Genomic DNA, 10,666 nt, shown 5'->3' with positions numbered 1-10,666 from the left:
GGAGGGAGGGAGGGACCGGGAGCCCTGTGGGCAGGCTGTCCCCCTGCAGCCCAGGGGTCCCACATGGAGCAGATCTCCACGCTGCAGCCCGTGGAAGAGCCCCTGCTGGAGCAGGTGGATGTGGCCTGGAGGAGGCTGCGGCCCATGGAGAGCCCCTGCAGGAGCAGGGGGGCTGGGGGGAGCTGCTACCCGTGGGGGACCCGTGCTGGAGCAGTTTGCTCCTGGGGGATGGACCCCGTGGTGTAGACCCATGTGGGAGCAGTTCTTGAAGAGCTTTTGGGCAGCCCACGCCATGAAGGGGTGGCGGAGATGAAGCATCAGGGACTGACCGCAGCCCCCGTTCCCCTGCAGCCCTTGCGGGGAGGAGATGGAAGAGGGTGGATGGGGTGAAGGTGGTTTTAGTTTCCTTCAATTCTCACTGCCCTAGTCGTGTTAATTGGCAACAAATAACACTGATCTTCCCCATATTGAATCATGTCGCCCGTGGTGGTAGATGGTGCACAACCTCCCTGTGCTTATCTCAACCCATGAGGTTTTTCAAGGGGAGTGAGAGAGCAACTGTGTGGTGCTTGGCTACCTGCTGGGGTTAAACCACAACAGAAACATGTTATGTTTTGGTCTCTAACACCCCTCCCAGGGACAGCAAACATTTGTCATAGGTATTTCCCGTCACAATGTTACGTGTTTTTTTTAAAACATCTCCAGTGTTTTTAGTCAGGACAGACAGCTTCCTCTGTACCAAGACATGCCCAGGCAATGGTGCCATAAAAGTTGGTTTTAGAGAAAAAAAATACAGAGAAAAAGTAGTTTCTTCCTGTGCAAAAATTATTACTCAAATATCTTAATCCTTTAAAAGAAATAATATTATTATTTCTTTTAAAGCCCTTTAATCTAAAGGGTTAATGATTTCACAAAAGTCCTACAACCACCAGCAAGCTGCTGGCTCCTAAGGAGAAGGCAGCTTCACTGCTTGTGGCCAGCCACCTGTTGTTTTCTAGGGATTTTCTAACACAGCATGGATACTGGCTTCCCAAAACTCAAAGCAAAAGGACAGGAGGACCTTGTTACAGTAGTTGCTCAACTATGTCTCACTGATGTCTCAGTTACACTGTGTATTTTTACTATCAGGAAATTTATTTCTGGAAGAGAACAGGCAGTCTGCTTTCAACACTGCTCTGGGGACGGCTCTGTCAAAAACACTGGCACAAATTCAACTTCTTAAGCTCAAGTTAATCTTAGAAAAGATAGATAAGGGCCACTTGAGAGGGTGAATCTGCCATAAAGATTTATTTTTGTCTAGCCAAAGTGTTGTTCTTTATCTGGTGTAACGAGCTGATTAATGGTCAAGATATATATATATTTATATATTTAAATATCTACATATTTATATATTTATATATTTATATATCTACATATTTATGTATTTTTATATTTATATATTTATATATCTATGTATTTATTTATGTATCTGTGTAGAGATGGGTGCTAGGTGGTAGCTCCACAAAGCTAGCACACCTCTCGACGCTGAAAATTCATTTTTATACTTTCCAGTTATACACAAAATTACTACAATTGGTGGTTAAGGGAGCATAATGAGTTATGCATAATGTCATAATGTCAGCTAATTCTTTCTTGTTTCTCTTTAAAGGCACTGTGACCCTTTAATTCCTTGTGCACGCTCCATGAGCAGCGGGCTCACAGCGAGAAGGGGGCTATTTCTGCCCAGGAGGTGTGGTTTTTAGTTGTAAAAGAGGATTGTTCAGCCAACAAGGCATTGTATTTCCTATGTCCTCAGCTATCATTTACCCATTGTATTACTTAACCCCCCCCCCCCCAAGAAGAGAAGAGGGACGGACAAACGGTCGCTATGCGCATGCGCAGCCCGCCGCGCGGCTCCCCTCAGCGCCGCCCGCTCCCGCCAAAGCGGCGGAAGGAGCTGCGGGGGTCGCGCAGGCGCACTCGGCCTCCTCCTCCGCCGGCGGTCGGCGGCGGGCGCCATCTTGGCGGAGCCGTGCCGGGAGCTGCGGGCGGCGGGGCTGGGCGCGGAGCCTGTCCTAGCGGCGCGGCCGGTGGGTGATGGAGGGCGTGAGGGGCGGCTGAGCGGCTTCCCGGGCGGCCTCCGCTCCCCGAGGGCCGCCGGGCTTCCACGCAGCCGCCTCACGGCAGCTCGGCCCTCGTGGAGCGCTGCGCGGCGGCGGCCGGGCCCGCGGCCCTGTCACGGCAACCCCTTCCCCCCCCCCCCCCCCCCCCCCCCCCCCCCCCTTTCCTTCCCTCTCTCTTCTCCTTCTCTCCCCGCAGACGGAAGGATAAATCCTGCTGGGAACCGCCGGGGGTTGGTGAATCCCGGTCGCTTTTACGCTCGGGGTGTTCCCGGGGGTGCCCCTCCTGGCGCCGTTTGCTGCATGCGAGCGGCTCTGACCTCGCTGCGTTGTGCTCAAAGTGCTGGTCCGGTGCAGGCTTAGCTTCCGTAAAGTGTTTATTTGTTTAGTTATTTACCTGTATTTTGAGGGAGGTGTTTCTGGAGCGAAGCGCTAATGGTGTTCAGAGTTCACTGAGGCTGTGGAGGTATAGGTGTAGTACTGCTTTCCGGCTAACTGAGGCAAACGCAGAATTTCTTAAAGCTTTAACATGCACACCTCTGCTTTTAAACTTGCCATGAGGTTGCCAGTCTGTTCATTACGTAAACCTTTGTTCTCTGAAGCCTTTGCTCAGTTCATGAACGTGCATCCTAAAGGCCACTCATTTTGGTCATTCATTTAACAGTTGGATGGCTTGTCTGCAGTTCCTACCGTTTTTTGGTTGTTTAATATATGGCTCCTAAAAGCTTACTGCCTGGTCTTACGCTTCTGTTTGTGGATTTCTTGAATATCGCATTAGGATCTGGAATCAGTGTGCCTGGTTTTAAACGCAGGAGGTTGTATGTTGGCACATCGAGGAGAACTTGCCGTTTGTCACCGAAGAAGTACTGAGGAGATCTGTTCTGAATGCTGTTTAAAAATGGGGATGAGAATGCAGAATTGCGAAATTCAGAACAACTACAGATAAAGTGCATCATCAAGTAGCAGGGCAGCGGATTTGACTTCGCAAGACACGAAGGCCCTGTAAGAAAATCCTGCCCTTGAATTCTCTCCTTGCTTTTTTGGCATGGCCATCTCATCTGTTGAGAAGATAGATTAAAAGGTGCAGAGGGTCTGGCTGGGATGGAGCTAACTTTCTTCGTAGCAGCCTCTGTGGTGCTGTGTTTTGGATTGGTGGCTGGACAGTGCTGACAACACACGAGTGTTTTGGCTATTGCTGCGCAGCCCTTGCCCAGCGTCAGGGCTCTCTTTTCCCCACTCAGCTACTGCAGCCAGCAGGCAGGGAGTAGGCAAGAGGTTGTGAGGGGACGCAGCCAGGGCAGCTGACCCAGACTGACCAAAGAAATGTTCCATGCCACGTAACGTCAAACTGAGGTAGAGGAAGAAGAAGGTTTTTGTTTGGTTTCTGTAGAGGGAAGTGTATTTTTGGCTTCTAAAGTGGCCGTTGTTTGGAGGCAGGCTGGGAATCGGCCCACCCCTGGGAGGTGGTGAGTGATTTCCTTTGTTTTGCTTTTTTTCTTCACCTCTTAAAGTTTCTTTACCTTGACCCTCAAGTTTTCTTGCCTTTCCTCTGATTTTCTTCCCCATCCTGCTGGTGAGGATTGGGTAGAGTCAACTATGTGGGTGCTGGCTGGGGTCAACACTCCCCAAAAACACACGGAGAGCTGATGGTCTTCAGTGCAGGTATTAACCAGGCAGTTGGTTTGGGTTTGTGCTTACGAAGTGCTGATGTAGAAGTGACTCAGAACTTGGTCTTTGCTCTCGTTTTGCTGGGCTTACGCAGAGTGACTAGGTACTGTGATCAATAGGTAACTTGGCATCAGGATCTAGTGCTTCAGTTATTGAGCAAGGGTTTTGTATGGGGCATGTTCCCAAATGCTTGTCATCAGGGCCTTGGACTCTTTGTTTTTTTAGAGGGATGTAGTTAGTTGTTCTGGGAGCTTGTCTTTGTTCTGAGGGTACTGTGCTCTGTGTTGTGTGACATCAGATGGTCATGTTGAAAATCTGGATGTGGTCAAGTCAGCAGATGAAGCGATAGTTGTTCTTACTTGTGAAAGGCAGTTCACATTTAGGGAAAACACAGTTTCTGCTTTGTGAATTGAAGCCCTGTAGTTTCTCCTCGCTGCCTAATTTTGTTCTTTTGATAGTCTTCACTGTGGATGTTAAGTGCAGTGCTGGACTGGTGAGTAGTGTACTCCTGTTGTGAGCTTTGAAAGCAGGTGAATTTTGGAAGAACGGACACGTACTGTAATCTTGAGATGGACTTGAACGTCTTTCAAGGACTCAAAGAATTGAGGGTTTTCCCCTCGATTCACTGTCAGTCTGTTTGATTTCAACAGCTCAGTATGGCACAATCGATGACCAAATAACCTCATCGTGTTTTCATCATTTGCAGAAGTCAACTTAACTTTTGAATTTCTTTTGCTTCTAAAATGGCAACACAGGGATGCGGTGCATAACATGTTGGAACGCGGAAGGAGTTCTTCATTGTATCCCAGATTGTGGTTTCATTACATGCCTGGCTTTAATGTTAGCCACTGCTATGGATGAGCTGCAGCAATGTAGCACAGTTTGTAAACCAAAGTACAGATATCAGCCATTAATTGTGTTTCATTTTCTTTCCACAGTTAAGTTGATTTTACAGAATTTATCAGGTCTTCCAAGCAGAAACAGGTAAGCTGCCCAAAGCTTAACACTTCTCACTGAGTATTGTGACGAGATCGTACACAGCCTTTTTTTTTTCTCACAGTCTTGTGGCTGGGAGCTAGGATATGCTCTCCTGAGTGCATGTGGCTGCTGCAATTAATACTCTGACTACGTGAAAGAGACAACAGTTTTGAACACTGAGAGAACGTACGGTATTGATCAGAACCGATCACTGGTTAGAGCAACTTGTCAAAGCAGTAAAGTCATCAGTGTTGGTGAATTACTTCATTTCCCAGTGTCGCAATTAGTCTTTTTCCTTTCTCCTTTTATCATCTAGCGTTTTCGGTGTTTATGTTCCCAAATGTCCTGTTCAAAAGCAAACAGGATTTTATTTTGTTCCTCGGGACTGGGCAGAGATCTCTGGCATCCAGCAACAATGCCACGAAAGACTTTAGGTGTTCTTTGGGTACCGTGGATGGTGAGGAGTGACTGAGGTGGATTTTGTTGCCCTTAGGATAGGGAATACTGATAGACTTGTCCACGTGTGCAGGTGGAGTAGATAATTGTTCTGACTAATCAACTGTCAGCGAATCTTCTTTTAATCCCATTCTTGTGAACGTGTGAGTTTTTTTCGTGCCTTCTCTCTTGATTGAGACAAGGGCATTCATTAAAAAGGCTTAAGTGTTAAGATACTGTAACAGCTGAGTACTAAAGACGTGCTATCATGTGTACCTTTTTGTCTGCAGGTGATTTTTGCTGTGGGTTGAGCTCAGCATGGCTGTAGTCATCCGTTTGCAGGGGCTTCCTGTTGTTGCGGGTCCTGCAGATATTCGTCGTTTCTTCTTGGGATTGAATATTCCCGATGGAGGTGTGCATATTATTGGAGGAGAAATTGGGGAGGCTTTTATTATATTTGCAACAGATGAAGACGCACGGCGTGCCATGAGCTGTTCGGGAGGGTTTATCAAGGACTCCCGCGTAGAGCTCTTTCTCAGCAGCAAGGCGGAGATGCAGAACACCATAGAGATGAGCCGGAAACGATTTGACCGTGGGGGCCGAGAAACTCTGTCTGGGTCTAGACGAGCAGGTGCTAATGGTTCTGGTGCATCGGGTGTCGGAGACATCTCGCATTTAGTCGCGGCTATTACGAAAGGAATAAATAAATCTGGTTACGGTCCGCCAAATCACCCGGAGGCTGGGTTCCATGCCAATGGCACGCGACACGGTGATGTAGGCATGCCTAAATCAAGCTATCAGTCGAGAAAGGATTCCCACGCGTTTAACCCAGATGATCTGTACTTGTTCCTGCGTGGCATTCCCTACTCTGCGACAGAAGATGCGGTGCGGGCGTTCCTTTCCGGAATCCGCGTGGACGGGGTGATTCTGATAAAGCACCGTAACGGTTTAAATAACGGTGATTGCTTGGTAAAATTTGCTACGCCTGGCGATGCCTTAGAGGGACTGAAACGCCACAGACAGTACATGGGGCAGAGGTTCATAGAAATCCGTCCGACCACGGAGGAGCGGTGGATCGAGTACGGCGGGCGGGTAGACGTGCCGAATGAGATGGATCACTTCTTCAAAGAACGCTCCCCGAGAGGTTCGGGCTACATGCACGCAAGGAAGCATTCTCATTCGAGATCACCAAGGAGACAAAGAACGCGTTCTCGTTCTCCCCCCAGCCAGGAATATTACATACACTTAAGGAATCTTTCGACTAACGTGGAGAAGAGAGATCTGAGAGATTTTTTCCCTGATCTGGATATAGGCAGCAAACAAATCAAGCTTCTAACGGACAAGCATCAGAGGAGGACTAGAGATGCCTTTGTGATGTTAAGGAGTGAGAGAGATTATCAGGCTGCTTTGGAGTGCCATAGAAAGGTTCTTCTCAATCGTCCCGTTTACATTTTTCCAATTGCAAGAAAGTCTATGTTGAAAATAATTGATTCTTACGAGAGGAGAAGATCTCAGGAAAGAGATCTTCCTGGCCAGGCCATGACAGAAAAAAGTTACCGGGAAGGTCATTCTGGCCCTAAGGTGTGTGCTTATGTGAGGAATTTTCCGTTTGATGTGACAAAAGTCGAAGTGCAAAAGTTCTTTGAGAGATTTGATATCGATGAAGATGACATTTACTTGCTCTATGACGACAAAGGAGCTGGGCTGGGAGAAGCCTTAGTGAAGTTTAAATCTGAAGAACAAGCCATGAAAGCGGAAAACTTAAATCGTCGGAGGTTCTTGGGAACGGAGGTGTTGCTGAGACTGATATCTGAAGAGCAGATGCAGAAGTTTGGTGTCACTGTTCCGTTCTCTGCCCCAAACGAGATGCAGGGGCATTCGCACACGTATGACAGAGGTGAGCTCTCCCGTCCGGTTGGTTCCCCACCTGGACCACCGCAAGGGCCACCCATGCACTCGTTTGGTCCCCCTGGGAACTTCAGGCATCCTTCAGAATTTAGGCACCCCCCTGAGAACTTCATGTGCCCTCCTAAGGATTTTAGAGGCCCGCCACCCCTCATGGATTTTGGTGGTGACAGCGAACACTTTGGCAGAATGGAGTTTGGGAATAACAAAATGGGAAACGTTCCAGAAGGCAGATTTATGCCGGACCCAAATTTCGGTGGTGGTGGTGGTGGTGGTGGTGGTTCTGACCGGGTTGTTCCTATTCGATTGAAAAATTTACCTTTTAAAGCGACTCCCAATGAGATTCTGGATTTTTTCTATGGCTACAGAGTCATACCGGAGTCGGTTTCCGTGCAGTATAACGAACAAGGGTTGCCTTCGGGTGATGCCATTGTGGCGATGACAAACTATGAGGAAGCGATGGCTGCTATTAATGAATTGAATGATAGGCCGATTGGTCCCAGAAAAGTTAAGCTGAGCTTGCTGTAAAGGAGGAAGAGATGCTCTAGAATAAAACATTCTAGATTTGACAGTATTGACAGTTGTTTTTACGTTTTTAATGACTAGAAGTTGAAGAAGAAATGGTTTCCATCAACGGTTGTAAATAATACCTAGTTTGGGTGTTTAGCTCTGGGTTGAAATACCTTGATGGTTAAGATTTGAGAAATATATTGTGCCTACTTCCTGTGGCAGAGAAGAGCCTGAAATTCCGGAGGACATTGAATATTTTACAGCAAGGTATAAAAGCATGAATTTCTAATGCTTTTTCTTTTCTTTTTCCTTTTTTATTTTTTTTTTGTTTGCTTTAATTCCCTGTCCCCTGACTTTGCATCAAATCAAATTGTAAGTGCTGGTTGACCAACCAGCAAACGGTTCAGACAAAAACTTCAGTGCAATCTGCATTAGTCAGTAACCGTTCTTACTGAGGTTAGCTTAATGAAATTAAAAAAGACTGGGTTTTATTTTTTATTTTTTTGTGTAAGCTGTTCAGGTTTTGTTCGGTTTCATGTGTTTGCAGGCATCCCTGTTAGAAGAAAAAAAGATCTGTTCACATTAGCTGGCTTTGCTGGCTCTGCAACTTTTTTTAAATAAAAATGAAATTGTTATTAAGTGTGTGTCTTATAATTAAAACTTGTCTAGCTACTCACGTCAACTATTATCTGCAGCGTACCTGGGTCTTAGAACAATGCTGGTTGCTTTCCGTGGAAAGATTGAACTGTTCAAAGTTTGTCAACTTTGCAGTGAACACACAGCTCACAAAGACTCCGAGATCTCCATGAATCAGGTGGATAGGCTTTCTTGTTCTCTTCTCTCAGTGTAGTACCTTTGAGGCAGAAAATGAATGCTAAAATTACAGCAAGAATTTTGGCTTCAGCCTGAACTTTCACTGGTCTTTAGTTCATCTCCACATGCTTGTTACATGAATATTAACTTGCTAATGGTGGCTGGATGCATTCCAGGTCAATGTATAATCAGTTTTAACTAATGTGTCCCTGGCAACCATGCTCACGAGGAGCTTTTTTATTTTTTTCTTGTACAAGAGAATAAACTTTCAGTGTTTGGAATGCTTTGACTGGTTTGGTACCAGTGTACACAAACTTCAGTAAGAAATAAAAACTATCCCGATTGAGGAAAATCCTCTGCATCTTCAAAATTCAGGCTTAGTAGGAAACTGGTGTGAATACACTGGCAATTGCAACTGGAATGAGGTAGTACTTGGATTACTAAAGAATTTTAGGGCATTTTTGTAGTTACCTCTGAAATGAAGATGGCAAACTTGCTACTTGATGACAAAAACTACTTTTAAACTTTGCGTGGGCAATGCCAAAAAAATTATAGATTGATAGAGGAGTTGAGGTTGAAGAGGGTCCTGGAAGTCTCCCATTCAGCCCCACTGCGCAAAGCAGGGTCAACTAGAACACATTAATCAAGGTCTTGTGCCTTAGCTTTCCAATATCCAAGGACAGAGACCATCACTGCCTCTCGGAGGAGCCTGTTCTAGTTCCTGATCACCCTTGCTGGAGGTCACACCTTAGTTCTTTTATGTAAAGTCATCATCATTACTAAATTTCATGTAAGCTCTTTAGAAATTAACAAGGCACCCCCCTTTTTCATCTGTAATTGTTAAAAGGCTAATGTAGCTTCATTTCTTGTGCATATGACTTGTCTTCTGTTTGAAGTGCTCAGAAAAAAGCATTTTAAATGAGAATGGTAATGCTGAGTTTGTAGGTGTGGATTCCTCAGCAGAAGAACTTTGATATGGCCAAATTAAAAAAGCCTGAATACTTTTTTGCTGACTGATAGGAACTTTAGAAGTGTGTTGTTCTGAATGCTCCTCTGAATTTAAATGGAATAAAAAAAAACCTGCTGCTTTTACTTCAGAGTTGCTATAAGAGTGATCAAAAAGCCAACAGACTGCAGGGAAAATAATAGCACGCCAAAGGGATCCTCAAAATAAAGTTACATGTTCTAATCACGCCGTTGAAAACTTTTTTTCTGTAAGCTAACATTTTTACTACTAATTCCTGCCTCTGTTACCTGCTGTTGTTTTGTAAAGAAAGAAAGCGACTATTTTCTCCTCCAGGTAATGTGGAGTAGCTGGAAGAATTTAAAAACACCGAAATAGGGGGTTGTCAAATCCTGAATATAAATCGGTAAATTTTTTACTGTGCCTCTAGAGCAGCGTTGCTCCATGCACAAGTGCACATACACGCATTTTTGTAAGAAACAGGATTTGGAGACTGGAAGGACAAGGTAATTTAGTGGGTCATTCGTTGGTTAGGTGTGAGATTGTTTTGGGAAAAGCCTACTCCAAGGGCATTGTCTGCTCTCAAGAAATTTTGAGTAACTGCTGACAAAGAACTATTAATTTGGGGAATGGTAACTTTTTTTTTTTTTTTTTTTTTTTTTTTTTTTACCCTAGTGGATACATGAAAAGAGTCCCAAAGCTTATAATGGCAGAGATCTTAATTAAGGTATTTTAAAGCATTCCTTGTTTGCCCTGTGGCTACTTAATCTTAAATTACAGATGCGAGTTTATGACTGCTCTAGGTTAATCTATAAAATGTCTAATTGATAGGCCAGATTCATTTTTGTGAGGTACATAAAGCTCTGCTTCAAAGGATGTGTAGATGATCTGAAGCCCAGGGAAATTAGAGAAGGATGCCAATACATCAGTTAGTAAGGTTAATAGGGTAGTTGATTCTCAATTTTTACCCGTTTTCCAGTTAGTATTTTTGTTTAACTGGGACGGGTGTATCTAGTTTGCATTGAATTCTGTCTCTGCTTGCATAGGCTGGTACAAGTGCATGGTGTGGTGATTGATGGCGTTCCCTGCTGCAAATAGTTCACATGTTTAAGCTTTGGAGGCACTCAGAGTAAAGGACACATCAGTGACAGCAGTGTGTAATTACACGGTGTGAATTATTGCTCTTCCTTTTTAAGCACCATCCATCCAGTAAAAGAACAAAGGAAATGCTGCAGTTTGTGCTGTTGATCTGGAATCCATCTAGTTGCCTTAGTTACACTTAATCTGTGGTTGC

General features: G+C 45.1%; 1 protein-coding gene across 1 annotated transcript; it reads left to right on the top strand.

The window, feature by feature from the left end:
* Positions 1 to 2,004: 2,004 nt before the first annotated feature.
* RBM12B (RNA binding motif protein 12B) lies at positions 2,005 to 8,505 on the top strand. The gene is made up of 3 exons (XM_032182490.1): positions 2,005 to 2,069; positions 4,706 to 4,751; positions 5,471 to 8,505. Exon 3 carries the CDS (start codon positions 5,499 to 5,501, stop codon positions 7,611 to 7,613), a length of 2,115 nt encoding a protein of 704 aa, XP_032038381.1. The 5' UTR covers positions 2,005 to 2,069; positions 4,706 to 4,751; positions 5,471 to 5,498; the 3' UTR covers positions 7,614 to 8,505.
* The last annotated feature ends 2,161 nt before the right edge of the window (positions 8,506 to 10,666 follow it).

This window comes from Aythya fuligula, chromosome 2, assembly GCF_009819795.1.
Source record: "Aythya fuligula isolate bAytFul2 chromosome 2, bAytFul2.pri, whole genome shotgun sequence".
NCBI classification, from domain to species: Eukaryota; Metazoa; Chordata; class Aves; order Anseriformes; family Anatidae; genus Aythya; species Aythya fuligula.
Note: the sequence above shows the minus strand (reverse complement) of the source record. Positions and strands in the feature narration are given on the sequence as shown.